The sequence below is a fragment of the Kockovaella imperatae genome (genome assembly GCF_002102565.1).
Source record: "Kockovaella imperatae strain NRRL Y-17943 chromosome Unknown BD324scaffold_10, whole genome shotgun sequence".
Lineage (NCBI taxonomy): Eukaryota > Fungi > Basidiomycota > Tremellomycetes > Tremellales > Cuniculitremaceae > Kockovaella > Kockovaella imperatae.
This window is the reverse complement of record NW_019028950.1, coordinates 421,548-433,930: the sequence shown is the minus strand read 5'-3', so window position 1 is coordinate 433,930 and position 12,383 is coordinate 421,548. Positions and strand designations below refer to the sequence as shown.

Genomic DNA, 12,383 nt, shown 5'->3' with positions numbered 1-12,383 from the left:
AGTCAAGTCGTCCAAAGTATCAGAGGTACCTTGAGAACGCTTGGACCATCGGCAAGGGGGATAAATGTCTCAGGATCATGTCATCGTGATATGTTGCATCCGAATCATCTGTGCAATTCAGGTCGGAGCTGCTTCTGCAGTCTCACGAAGCGTCGTCTCAGGCAGGTCGGAAGGTCTACCTTCTCGTTGACCTAAAGCCTCCTTCCTCTGCCCCTGTCCCATCCTTTGAACCCCCCACGTCCTTGTTCTGTCATCAAACATATTGTCCCAAGAGACCTGTTTACATCGTTCCTCCATCTTTCACCTTTCAATTGTCTCACTTCCTCATACCATGAACCACACTGACAAGACCCCTTCTTCTACTTCATTCCCTCCTCATCCACCTCGATCCTCCTCACTCCCATCGATTGACTCCATCATCTTTGGTCCTCACGCTATGACCACCACTCAACGCCCACTGCCAACCCCTCCACTCTCCGAACGTTCATCTCCCTCATCACCTCGCTCAACCGACGAATCTCCGCCTCCCTCTCGCATTCCAACACCTGTCAAATCGAAATCGTCCAAATCTAAACGATCAAAATCAAACTCTAAACCATCTCCAACCATTCCTACGACCACCCAATCTGCCTTCTATCCCTCTCACGAACCTACACGAACAACGTCGGATCGCCTCAAATCCAAATCGTTCATCTTCCCCGCTGCTCACCGTACACCCTCTGGGCCCGCTGCACTCAATTCCGACGCCTCGCTCCATCGCGATTTCTTTCCTGACGATACCCCTCGTCCGCGGTATTATTCCACCGTCTCGCAATATGCTGTCCCTAAATCCGACTCATCCGGTAAACTCACTGGCAAACTAAAGTCCCTGCGAAAGAAGATCGAGACAGAACTGTCAAGGAAGCGAGGAGCTCCTTCCAGGAACCTGGGACGAGATGAGCGAAGGGCAAACCGAAAGGCTCAACAGGGCACGGTTGCTGGCCTCAGGCCGAGTCCAGCTCTCACTGTCCCTGAAGGCATGACCGTTGCGGATGCCAGTCAACTCTGTGCAGCCAAGCGAACAGATTGCGTCCTGGTCGTCGACGAGGAGGAGGGTCTCAGCGGTATTTTCACTGCCAAGGACCTGGCTTTCAGGGTGATTTTAGAGCTGCAACTCTGTTGTACCCTTTCATGAGCTCACAATCTCTAGGTTACCGCCGAAGGTCTCGACCCGAGATTGACCACAGTCGCCCAGATCATGACCAAGAACCCCATGGTCACCCGAGATACCACGAGTGCCACCGAGGCGCTCCAACTGATGGTCAGCCGAGGCTTCCGGCACTTGGTGAGCTCTCTTTCCTATGCTCTGAGCTGACGGATACAGCCTGTCTGCAACGAAGACGGCGATGTTGTCGGTCTCCTCGACATTACCAAGGTCTTCCACGAAGCCCTCGCCAAGGTCGAGCGAGGGTCCTCCGCTACATCTCAGCTGTCCGCGGCTCTTGCCGGTGTCCAGTCTGAGCTTGGACCCGGAATGGCTAGCAATCCTCAAGCTGCAGCCATGATGGCCTATGTCGACTCGCTCCGTGAGAAGATGTCTCTCCCCGATCTCACGACCGTTCTGGACCCTCGAATGAACCCTCCCATCGTCACGCCTCGAACGACAGTCCGAGACGCCGCGAAATTGATGAAGGAACGTCGAACAACTGCCGTGTGCGTGATGGAATCGAACAACGGCTCTAGCGTCCTTAGCGGAGCTAGTGGAGCTGGAGGGCACTCTCGAATCGCTGGAATCTTTACCAGCAAGGATATCGTCCTTCGTGTTATTGCTGCCGGACTGGACGCGACCCGATGCAGCGTCGTCAGGGTTATGACTCCTCATCCTGACACTGCTCCTCCCAACATGATCGTTCAGGATGCCTTGAAAAAGATGCACAGTCAGTTGTGGACCGCGCTCCCTGATAAGAACTGACGCTGTGAATAGACGGGCATTACCTCAACTTGCCAGTCGTGGACGATGACGGACGCCTCATGGGCATCGTTGACGTGCTCAAGCTCACTTACGCAACGCTCGAACAGGTAAATGGACTCCTGTTGTGGGCACTGCTAATGTTTCGCAGATTGAATCGATGAGCGAGGAGCAAGAGAACGGCACTTCCGGCCCAGTTTGGGGCAAATTCTTCGAAGCCATCAATGCCGGCGGCGACGATGGGGACACTGCTTCTGAGATTTCGCACAGTCGTCCCGACACACCCTCGCGAAGCTTCAGACACCGTGCGCTGGATAGCATCGCCTCGCCCATGTCTGAAGTCACCCCCAACGATTCGGCATCTGTGGCTGGCTTCCGTCACGATGATGGCGCTTCGGAAATAGCGAGACACGTCGCTGCGTCATCTGTCGCACCTCCCTCAGTGCCCACTGACGACGGTACTTACATCTTCAAGTTCCGAACACCTTCTGGCAGGACGCATCGGTTCCAGGCCAGACACGACAATTTTGAGCTTTTGCGGGACATCGTTGCTGGGAAACTCGCCACCGATCCATTCTTCCGTCAGCCGATGAATGCCAATGGAGACAATGAAGTGGCTCCACCTGATCCCAACGTCTTCAGCGTCAGCTATACGGACGACGATGGGGATCTCGTTACCATCACTGCGGATGCCGACGTTTCCGATGCCGTCAAGATCGCTCGAGGGAAAAAGACTGATCGAGTGGTCCTCTTAATCGATGGTGGCAAACTTTGGGAAGATGCAGCTCGGGATGCAGGTGGTGACAAGGCGGTTGAAAAGCTCAAAGCGATGGAACAAGAAGTTAATGGTGTAGAAAAGGAGGAAGAAAAGATGGAAAAGGCCTCGGCGGATCCTGCCAAAGTGCCGACCTGGGGCAAAAGAGGGATCGTACATGCTCATGGGGCTGCGGAGGAGCTCATTGGAGGTGTTTTACCCAAGGATATGGTCTTGCCAGCGGCAGTTGGATTCTTGGGCGTGGTGATTCTGGGAGTTTTCATCGCCGGCAGAGCGAGCAAGTGAGAGGCGTCCGAGTCTCTGAGAAAGCTATCACGAAGTACTCTTTCACATCATCTCTTTTCTTCTTCACCAAATCACTGTACATATTCATCAACTTTACGCCTCGTCAGCTTCTCGTACGAAACATTCATGCCATATCCCATTTTGTCTGCTCTGTGAAATCATTCGCGTGGAGGAGGCCTGCTCCGACTAAAGATCCAAGTTTCCCTTTTGTCCTCAGCTCAGTCTTTGGTGATAAGTCTTTAGAAGTGGTCACTCACTATGGCCGTCGTCGAGGATGTCCCAGATGAGTCAGAAGTGAGATGAACTTCCCTTCATGAAGGGACAGGATTATTCATTTCAGAATATGGATGGACTGACAAGCTTTCAGATACCTCTCAAGCACCCATCTGAAATCCGAAATCAAAGCGCTCGAGAACCTCTCGTAGAATTATCCTCAGGATCCAATCTCCGTCAACGCAGAGTTCAAGCAGGAGCTGACTCGGAGGATGTAGAGCACGATGAGGAAGAGCTCAAAGCTGTGGATGCGAACGGATCAGCATTGAAGTCGATCATGACAGGAGGGGAAGATGTGACGCCGGAATGGTTCGATATTGGGATCATGACTGTTCCTTTTGTCTTCCTCTACTTGTTGCTGGATATGTGAGTCATTGCGAGGACGACTTTCTCGAGCGGAGCGGAGCAGACAGACGCTTGCAGATGATCTTGACTGATTCATCACAGTCTCGTTCATTTGCAATATCAACATCGTCCGACAGTGGAACACTTGACCATGAACTTGATCAAGGCAGTCCCAAGTGAGTTTGAACAAATCTGTGAACAAATCTGTGAAGAAACATGTCACATTTTGCTACGGACTGACAGGGATGCCAATAGCGCTAGGCGTGATAATGTACTACAGTGAGTTAGTTGTGGCCGCTGTCACGGAAATATCACAGCAATGGCCTTCTGTCTGTCCGATTGACAAGCTGATTTCGCCGCGCTTTGCGCAAATGTTCTGTCCATCTTCAGCCACTAAGCATTCCTCTCACTTTCTCACCAATTCTCTTCTCATGTCGGCTTCTGTCATCTCCGGATGCAGATTGATTTGGTTGGTCAACATGGCTGGATGGAGCTTGACGACGGATCAGGTGAGTGAGATTGCTGTCTTTGCACCGGCTGTGCCGTGCCACCCTCTGCTCACTCGCTCACTCGCTCGCTCGCGCTTGTCGCTCAGGCCCCGGCTATGGGTACAATATGGATTCTCACCATTGTGCAATTACCCCTCTCGCGAGCTCTGATAGCTTTGGGGATCGTGGCTGGCTGGACAAAATACGCAGGAATGAAAATCTCACCATGAGTGTCGTGATGGTCATGCAAAAGAGGTTCAGATACTGTACAACGATTGAAAATAACTACAACAGCTCCATCCGCTTTCATGGCGCGGGCGACTCGCTCGTCCTTGTCTTTACAGTCACACTTGCGCTTCTTTCCTTGCTCTTTGCTTTCACTTTCTTTGTCCCAGGCTCGCGTGGACCTCCAGTGCCCTCCCTCTGCGCATTCTTCCAGCCTTTCTTCGGGCCAGGTTTCCGACGCCCTTCCTCTGGTGCAGTGCCAGAAGGCTTCGAATCGCCGCTCTTGACCCCCTCTGTTGCACTCGACTTTTTGACCTTCTTCTTGGGTTTCGCGAGGTCTTCATCCGTTATCCCTAGGTAATCTTTACCAACCGTATCGACGAGATCGAAATGTGATTCGGTTTGATTGATAATTCGCCGGCTTCGTGCCAATTCCCCCGCCAGGTGGTTCATGATGTCGAATCTGTCCAGGTACTTCCGCAGTGATGGATGAGACGCGAGTCTATGTCGCACAATCTGTGTGGAGAGCAGGACGGGCTGGTGTGCAGTGTTTGGTTCTGGTCGTATCGGAGGGACAGGGCGACACTAGGCGGATGGTGAGCTGTGAACCGTGATAAAGCAAACCACCCAGCTCACCAGGTCTGTCAGAAAGTCCGCGACCATGTCCTCGATTAGATCCACAGATTCAATGTCGGGCTCTGCTACGTCTCCAGCGGCATACATGAGTCTTGAAACTGAAGACGAATCAGCCAAACCTTATCTGTGAGCGAAAATTGAACTCACTCTCGCCTCGCATGGATCCGCGAAAACCCTCGCTTGCTCGATCTCGCTTCCTCTCATTCAAATCGACCAATCTTTCGCGCTCCTTTACGGCCGGTCGAACGGGAGCAGGGGCCGCTGGCACTCGAGCCGGGACAGGCTCCTTGTTCGTCGGCTCGACACTTGCAAAGTAGATCGGTGCGCGAGCCTCGGAGACCGTAACCTTTTTCTTCGGCTTGTCTTGCTGAGCTGTGGCGCTAGTGGGCTTAGCTGGAGCTGAAAGCAAAGGTGGGGGAGCTTCCGATTTATCAGACGATTGGTATGGACTCAATACCGATGGCATGGAAGGTGCGGGTTTGGCAGCCGGACTCCCGGTCGATGCGGGTTGAACAGATGTTGTGGAGGGAGGTCGAGGCAGTGTGGTCGGTGTTGGAGTATTCATCAAAACACTGGGTGGTTGTGCTGGACTGGCAGCCGATGAAGTGGAGACAGGTGCCGGTGGTCGAGCTACATTAGGGGGACTGGGCGCTGCCGTCGCCGCTTGAGGTGAATGAAATGAGGTCGGAGCCTGAAACGTAGGAGACGGGGCATTAGGAATCGGCACAGAGTTCTGCCGGACTCTTTGATTCGCTCGATTCGCCTGTGCGGCTTGCAATGCGGCATTAGAGAGGTTCATTGGCGGACGGACGGTGGCCTGTTGAAGTTGCTGAAATTGCAGTTGAGGTGACAAGGCCAGCTGAGGTTGGGCTTGAGGTGAACCGTACGTCTGAGACGAAGGGGACGATCCGTCGTTTGCACCAAACGTCTGAAATGGGATCTGGGGAGATTGTGACGAACCTCTACGGATAGGAGCTGCAGGCTGAGGGATCCGCTGCTGGGGAGACGGAGCTGAGGACCCTGCTGCAGAACCTTTGGGAGACCCAGTCTGACTCTGAGCAGCTTGAGCCTGCTGAAGGATCCTGGCGAGACCGAGGCGTTGTTCAGGCGTAAAGTTGGCGGTGCGCGTTGGATCCTCTAACAACTGCTTGATTTGAGCTGGAGTGAGACGGGAGAGTGCGGACCCGTTGTTCCGAGGAGCTGCAGCGGGAGCAGGCGCGGATCCGGCCTGTAGAGTCTGAGGAGGTCGCTGCTGTTGTTGCTGTTGTAGCTGTCGCTGTTGATATACTTGTTGTTGTTGCTGTTGCTGCATCTGCTGCGGCGTGAATTGCTGACCCATTTGCGCGAACAACTGTTGCTGACTGGGTGTGCGCTGTAACGAAGGTCTAGCATTCATAACGGGCTGTTGGACAATTTGAGGAGAGGCCTGTCGTTGTTGTACAAGTTGTTGATACTGCTGCGCTAATCCAGCCGTTGGCAAGACACCTTGATGATCCTGTTGAGCCTGTTGAGCCTGTTGAGCTCGATGGAACTCAGCAAGCTGCTGCATATTCGGTGAGCCGAACTGCATGTTCGGTGATGATCCGGCTGCAGAGGACGGAGTGAATTGATTCGGCATGAGTACGGGACTATTGGTAGATTGGACCGGTCGATTGGGAGTCTGACCATAGAAAGGTTGTTGAGGGTTCATATTCTGAAAGCCCGACATAGTGACGCCTAACCGTGATAGTGTTCCGCGTCAGCATCACACCACCAAAGATCAAAGCAAAAACAGGGAGTTGGAGAGGAGATTGGGGGAAATCATAGAAGCCGGTTAAGCAGTCCCGATCATCTCCGCTGCCTCGTCTCACAACCACTCGCTCACAACTTGCTCTACTACCAAAACAGCAGAAGAGCTCGTCGTGATCCTCCGGGGCAAGACCCTAGAGACAATCACTCTAGAGTATCCTTTCGTCATCGCACACATAGCAACCGGATTATGCAGACTAATCACAGGCTCAGAGGCAGACAGTGAGCCAAAACTCGAATTCTCTTCGGGCTAGTCGTCGATCAGAGATCAACTTTCGCCTGAGATCAAAAGAGCCAGCATCGAAAGTCCCATATCTGGGTCGTTTTCATCACACATCGAGAACGCTTGTGGCTGGAAAGGATAGAGTGATTGAAGTGGGGAGAATCAAGGAGGGCGATGAGTTGAGCTCAGAGAATGGATTGAGCTGAAGTTAAATCATATCGAAAAGGTCGAGAGGAGTAGTTGACGAGGAAGTAGAAAGGAATGCATGCTCACGACTATCTACGAGGGTCGAAATTGACCCTTTTGTGCGCTTCGGCGTGGTGTAGGAGCGTCGCGACTTTCTGCCCGCCTCTGATGTTCCCAAGTCAGCTCTTCGCTCACAGCGAACAAACTCAGAGGTGAAGAAGTTGGAAGAGACATCAGAAATGTGTTTTTGGTATAAGGTGTATCGCTCATGCTTTCTCGGTAGCAGAACTGAATAAAAGATGTTCATCACGAAGAGGGGGAGGGGAGATCGTTGATGACTGGAAGGAGATGTCCGCACTCACGTAGAGAATCTGCACCCTCTCCAGGGTCAGGCTGTTAGCCTCGAGCCACAACTTGTCTCAGTCGAGCATCAGCATGATTGCAGCAGTCGCTGTCGTCAAGTAAGGGGAGGAAGAGAACAAAGAGAGAATGAAATGCTGAATTGAACAGTTTGGACTGCTGTTCGAGTCGTATCTCCACCGTGGGAAACTAGCTTGTCTGGCGACTTTTTGCCACTAATCCATGGTCTGTGGTGTATCTTGCTATTGATCCATAGACGAAGCTTGTCGCGATCTTCTCTGCATCTTACAGCACCTTCAGCGCCATGGGAGCTGATGGTGGATCTATCCCGGATCGTACAGATCTCGTCAAGACAAAGGCAAGGACAGTTCAGACTGACAAAGCGTATCTAAGAGAATTGTTTCTCTTCTGCGCTCTCAGCAAGGTAAGTACACGATTCAGTCTTAAAGGGATGCTGCTTAAATTCTGGCCGTAGAGGATACTCTCAAAGCCTGTAGTCATTGACCCGCTTGGGAAACTGTACAACAAAGATGCGTTGATAGAGTACTTTCTGGACAAGTCCAAATATGGGGATGGAGATCAAATCTGTGGATATCTCAAGGGCGTCAAGGTAGGTTCAGGAGCGAGCGTCAAAGGTCCAAAGCTCCTCATAGCATGTCAATGGATCGGTACTGAAAACGAATTCTATAGGATGTTCTCACGCTCAACCTCACCGACAACCCTGAGTATTCTCCCCCAGCATCTTCTACGACCGTCTCAGCACCTCTCAAAGCACCTTTTGTGTGCCCCTTGTCCCTCAAAGAAATGAATGGAGCAGTACCGTTCATCGCTCTTCGGCCTTGTGGCTGTGTCTTCTCCGACGCTTCAATTCGAGCCGTCATTCCGAATCTGACCAGAGGCGTTGGAAAATCTCAGAACAACCTGGATGATAGACCAGACGAAGCCAAGCCCGTCGTCTCTACATCCTCCTCCTCCAACATGGTCACTTGTCCGAATTGCGGAAAAGATTTGGATCCGACTCTCAGTACGTCCATACTTCCTATCAACCCGAGTAAAGAGGTCCAAGAAATATTACTGGAGCAGCTTTTGATCGCTCGTGCAAGCGCAAAGGCCTCGAAGAAGAGAAAGGCGGTCAATCACGATGTAGATGTCCCAGTCAAGTCTGTCAAGACGTCGGCTGCTATCGTCGCAGCACCTCTGTCTCCCAAAAACGGCGCAGATCGGACGGAAAAGGAACGCCCCAAATCCGGCAAACCTGCTGTACCCTCAGTCGTGGCTCACAACACTCTGAATCGCTCGGTCCACCAAAAGCTCGCTGAGGTCGAAGCGAAGCGATTGGCAGGTCAAGCGGGAATGAGCGATGCTGTCAAAGCAATGTTCAGACCGAAAGAAGAGGCCAAAAAGGGAGGAGCGCAAGACTTTTTCGGTCGGACGTTCAATAGGGTAAGTCAATCACTGCGCATTTAACAGGACGTCGCGCTGATCGGTTGCTACAGTATGCCTAGGTCTGGTCGCAGTGACTCTGTGTCGTCCGTCCGATGGTGTCTGTAGAGTCTCAATTTCATGTAGTCGTAGTAGAAATCATACGTTGTATGCACCTTTTCATCGTGACTGATTTTCCGGCTTCGGAATTATCATCTTTTGGAGGTACATGAACATCTCTACGACTCATGTTCTTGTGGAATCCTTCGCCGCCTGCGGGTACAAGACTTACAGCGGAGTGAATTCTCTCCGATCTCGAGATCAAAGATGTCGAGGATGTCGGATCTCGGCCATGACCTTGCCTGCCCGTCATCCGCCTTTCCAAGCTGTCGACATCAAACTTCGGTGGTGATGATGGCACCCCCGCTGCCGAAGACCAAGCCTGTTGCTGCCGAAGCTGTGACCAACAGCGCGACCAGAGAGCTTTCAAGGACCACAGGTACGGTTACTGCCTCTGGTCTATTCACTTGGAAACGTCAGCCCAAACGTCAATCACCACACGGACACCATGAGAACTTGAAAAGAAGGCCAGGTATGGGTATGCAAGCTACTCCAGCGAGGAAGAAGAAGGCTCGAACAGGTAGCAAGGTGAGGTTTGCGACTTTCCGCATTCACATTCACATGCTCATCTCATGCTGTATTAGGGAAGCATCGGGATGCATTCCACTCCCCGCGCGGGGGCGTATTCTCGGGCTTCTCGAACGGTTCTCACGACACCATCTCGCCCCGCTCGACTTGGGGAAGATTCCGACCTAACGTCGACAAGCTCTTTGCCCGTCTCCTCCATGGCGGATCCTAGCGATACAGGATTCTTTGCCCCGCCCGCAATCAATGCGAGTCCTTCTTTTCGCTGTGGTTCAGGAGAAGAGATCCCTCAGACCGCTGAATTCGATCTCACCGCTAAGCCGAAGCTTTTCCACACTGCCCGAGCTCCCAACATCGATTGCTCATACTCGACAGACGGACAACATTCAGTAACCAGGAGTGCGGGAGGAGAAACTCTGTTCCCAGGTCTCGAGGAGGTGATCGTACCTGTCAACTTTGCTACCTCCTCCTTCACGTCAAGATCGTCGGGCGATGAGGGGTACCGGTACCGGGACACATTAGCAACAATCAAGCCTGGCTCATCGTCCGGGTCTGAAATGACAGGCAGGTCTTTCCACGATCAAAGCGCGGTGCATGCGAAGCGAATGGATCAACATCAGTCCATCACCCACGAGGACTTCAGTGTGCCTCTCAATGACTCGACACAGAGGTCTGAACACAGTGCATCCTCTCGAGGCCCGTCCCGCTCTACCGGAAACGGGATGAAGAGGAGTGTGGCCACCTCTGATATGCAGAGCTCCCGGACTACCAGCGGTAAATTCCGATCTAAAACTCCAATTGTCCAGAGAGCCACCAGTGCAGGTCGATGGATACCTCAAGGTGGCAGCTCGGTACATGGGCGTCCGTCGACTCCTTATAGGCAGAACACTCACACCCGATCTGTACCTTTCGAGCCTGTCTCCTCGCAGTCCGACTTACCTGGGTCTTCTACCGATGAGGTTCGGCAAAATGAGGGTTCACATGGACATTTAAGGACTGATGAAGAAGCTATTTCAGACAGAGCAGAGGAGCTACCCGATGGATCTCAGCTTCCAACTTGCGGACGCCTCTTGATTTCGAACCAGCGCTTGATTGGGACCAGTCAGGTTGGCCTGGAAGATTCTTCAGACATCTTCTCATCTGTTGAGGAGGCTCGCGGCAGGTCCCAAATGGTACAGGATGGCGGCTCGAAACGAAATGAAGCTTTAGCTCAGATCTGGAACGTCTCAGATTGGGGTGCCCCGTTTGCTCAGAGGCCTCTGGATAACTTTGGCTTTCCGAGTCCAGGCGTGGACGATGTCGTCGAAATGTCAAGTCTCGTACGAGAGTCGGTTCAACCGGAACGATTTGTGCTTTCCTCGCAGCTCGATGGAGATATGCCTCACGCTCGATCCAGCTCTCCACTTGCCTTCTCCTCTTCAAACTCCTCTTCTGGGTACTCGAAGACTCGCACACCTACAGCTGAGACCCACTGCCAACGGAGGCGATATGGCTACACTCCGAGCCTGGTAACCCTGCCCGATGAGGACGAATCTGGAGGTCTTCGGGGAGTCTGGAGAGGCGCGGAGGTCCTGGCTCGGATGGAAGGCGAAGGCGAAGGCGAAGATGCACAGCATGCAGATGAAGAGAAGGTTGGGATCGACAAAGCAACTAAGGCTTGTAAGGGCAAGCGACGAGAGCCCGCACTCGATGGTGGCATCGACCTGGAAGGAGTGAGTCAGCCCGAAGACTTTGTCCGGACACCCTCATTGACCCAAAGCTTGGACAGGAGGCGGAGCAAGCTAGACAAAGACGATTGACATACTTCCGAGATCTTGATATGAATTACCGTCTCCGAGTGGAGTACGTCAGGCTGCTTAGGGGCTGATAGGCGAGGGCTTATTCTGACGGACTCTTTTGGTGATACACTAGCATTCATGTCATATACGTAGTCCCACGGGCGTCAAATATGTAAAGATGAGCTCATACATTTCTTGATGCGAGCGATCTCTAGATCATGTATGACCCCGAAGGAAGGAAGCTGCTCGACGGTCTACTTCGTCCAGGCGCCTTCACAGTACCAGTGGAGGTATACATTGGCATTTGGGATCTGCTCGGGCTAGAGAGGGTAAATATCAGCCATGCGAGCTTCTCGATCCGATGTCACTCACTGTGCAAGATGACCCTAGGCATTCCTTCAACAAATCGGCAGTCGTTTCACAAATACATTCACTATCGTCGTCTTTGCACACGGTCTGTTCGCAAGTCAACCCTCCTGAGATGGAATGGTGGTCGATGAAGAGACTCACCTGATTGGACTTGGCTTTTGCCAGGCAGTCGAACGTACATTGAGGAGTAGAAGCGTCAGGCGCTCTGACTCCAAGGAGATGAGAGGGTTCAGGACCGTCTCCTCCAGGGGTAGCGACTGGACCATCGAGGGCGGCAGCCATTCCTACACTGCCGAGCGAGGCGAGAAGGATGCAGAGGTTGCTGTATCTCATGCTTGACCAGAACTCAATAGCAGTGTGATGTATGAGGAGATGTGCATCAAGTCACAGCAGATATTCATGAGAGCTTGTATACCTGAATCGTCTCGTCACTCTCACGCTCTCCATTGTAGAGCTACAGTACTATCAAAGGACGTTCCCCTGGATCTGCGTTATCCGAAGGATGTTTAAGGGACAGACCTGCAGTCCCGGAAAGCTGGGTAAAACTCCTTGTACGTTTCACCAAGCTGTGATCGCCTATATGGGATCTCAATGGACGTTCTCTGGTCAATAAATATACGGTATATGTGCCGAATCA

General features: G+C 52.5%; 6 protein-coding genes across 6 annotated transcripts; 4 read left to right on the top strand and 2 right to left on the bottom strand.

Moving 5' to 3' along the window:
* Positions 1-436: 436 nt before the first annotated feature.
* Positions 437-3,008, top strand: BD324DRAFT_581734 (hypothetical protein; the record flags this gene model as incomplete). The annotated part of the gene is made up of 5 exons (XM_022013521.1): positions 437-1,135; positions 1,190-1,324; positions 1,364-1,916; positions 1,964-2,058; positions 2,100-3,008. The coding sequence occupies 5 exons, from the start codon at positions 437-439 to the stop codon at positions 3,006-3,008; spliced, it is 2,391 nt and encodes a 796-aa protein (XP_021869879.1).
* Positions 3,009-3,159: 151 nt separating this feature from the next.
* Positions 3,160-4,377, top strand: BD324DRAFT_631360 (hypothetical protein). Its single transcript, XM_022016426.1, has 6 exons — positions 3,160-3,302; positions 3,376-3,647; positions 3,729-3,802; positions 3,882-3,905; positions 4,017-4,135; positions 4,222-4,377. The coding sequence occupies exons 1-6, from the start codon at positions 3,267-3,269 to the stop codon at positions 4,342-4,344; spliced, it is 648 nt and encodes a 215-aa protein (XP_021869878.1). The 5' UTR covers positions 3,160-3,266; the 3' UTR covers positions 4,345-4,377.
* Positions 4,378-4,420: 43 nt separating this feature from the next.
* Positions 4,421-6,683, bottom strand: BD324DRAFT_652257 (hypothetical protein; the record flags this gene model as incomplete). Its single annotated transcript, XM_022018465.1, has 3 exons — positions 4,421-4,924; positions 4,976-5,073; positions 5,123-6,683. 3 exons carry the CDS (start codon positions 6,681-6,683, stop codon positions 4,421-4,423), a joined length of 2,163 nt encoding a protein of 720 aa, XP_021869877.1.
* Positions 6,684-7,782: 1,099 nt separating this feature from the next.
* Positions 7,783-9,142, top strand: BD324DRAFT_631349 (Rtf2 RING-finger-domain-containing protein). Its single transcript, XM_022016425.1, has 4 exons — positions 7,783-7,956; positions 8,008-8,142; positions 8,223-8,975; positions 9,029-9,142. Exons 1-4 carry the CDS (start codon positions 7,837-7,839, stop codon positions 9,035-9,037), a joined length of 1,017 nt encoding a protein of 338 aa, XP_021869876.1. The 5' UTR covers positions 7,783-7,836; the 3' UTR covers positions 9,038-9,142.
* A 352-nt stretch (positions 9,143-9,494) lies between these two features.
* Positions 9,495-11,493, top strand: BD324DRAFT_72987 (hypothetical protein). The gene is made up of 2 exons (XM_022019229.1): positions 9,495-9,602; positions 9,652-11,493. The coding sequence occupies exon 2, from the start codon at positions 9,671-9,673 to the stop codon at positions 11,396-11,398; it is 1,728 nt and encodes a 575-aa protein (XP_021869875.1). The 5' UTR covers positions 9,495-9,602; positions 9,652-9,670; the 3' UTR covers positions 11,399-11,493.
* Positions 11,494-11,583: 90 nt separating this feature from the next.
* On the bottom strand, positions 11,584-12,366 carry BD324DRAFT_72994 (hypothetical protein). Its single transcript, XM_022019230.1, has 3 exons — positions 11,888-12,366; positions 11,750-11,833; positions 11,584-11,697 (listed from the first exon to the last, which is right to left on the bottom strand). Exons 1-3 carry the CDS (start codon positions 12,077-12,079, stop codon positions 11,632-11,634), a joined length of 342 nt encoding a protein of 113 aa, XP_021869874.1. The 5' UTR covers positions 12,080-12,366; the 3' UTR covers positions 11,584-11,631.
* Between the last annotated feature and the right edge of the window lie 17 nt (positions 12,367-12,383).

What these genes read in the sequence shown, in the direction of transcription:
- BD324DRAFT_631360 (XM_022016426.1), top strand. Translation starts at nt 3,267, where the DNA reads ATGGCCGTCGTCGAGGATGTCCCAGATGAGTCAGAA. An exon ending in CTTGATCAAGGCAGTCCCAA is followed by an intron (nt 3,803 to 3,881) that starts GTGAGTTTGAAC and finishes GGATGCCAATAG; the next exon opens with CGCTAGGCGTGATAATGTAC. An exon ending in AGGCGTGATAATGTACTACA is followed by an intron (nt 3,906 to 4,016) that starts GTGAGTTAGTTG and finishes GTCCATCTTCAG; the next exon opens with CCACTAAGCATTCCTCTCAC.
- BD324DRAFT_631349 (XM_022016425.1), top strand. Translation starts at nt 7,837, where the DNA reads ATGGGAGCTGATGGTGGATCTATCCCGGATCGTACAGATCTCGTCAAG. An exon ending in TCTTCTGCGCTCTCAGCAAG is followed by an intron (nt 7,957 to 8,007) that starts GTAAGTACACGA and finishes TTCTGGCCGTAG; the next exon opens with AGGATACTCTCAAAGCCTGT. An exon ending in GATATCTCAAGGGCGTCAAG is followed by an intron (nt 8,143 to 8,222) that starts GTAGGTTCAGGA and finishes CGAATTCTATAG; the next exon opens with GATGTTCTCACGCTCAACCT.
- BD324DRAFT_72987 (XM_022019229.1), top strand. Translation starts at nt 9,671, where the DNA reads ATGCATTCCACTCCCCGCGCGGGGGCGTATTCTCGGGCTTCTCGAACG.
- BD324DRAFT_72994 (XM_022019230.1), bottom strand. Translation starts at nt 12,079, where the DNA reads ATGAGATACAGCAACCTCTGCATCCTTCTCGCCTCGCTCGGCAGTGTA. An exon ending in CAAAAGCCAAGTCCAATCAG is followed by an intron (nt 11,834 to 11,887) that starts GTGAGTCTCTTC and finishes ACTTGCGAACAG; the next exon opens with ACCGTGTGCAAAGACGACGA. An exon ending in GCCTAGGGTCATCTTGCACA is followed by an intron (nt 11,698 to 11,749) that starts GTGAGTGACATC and finishes TACCCTCTCTAG; the next exon opens with CCCGAGCAGATCCCAAATGC.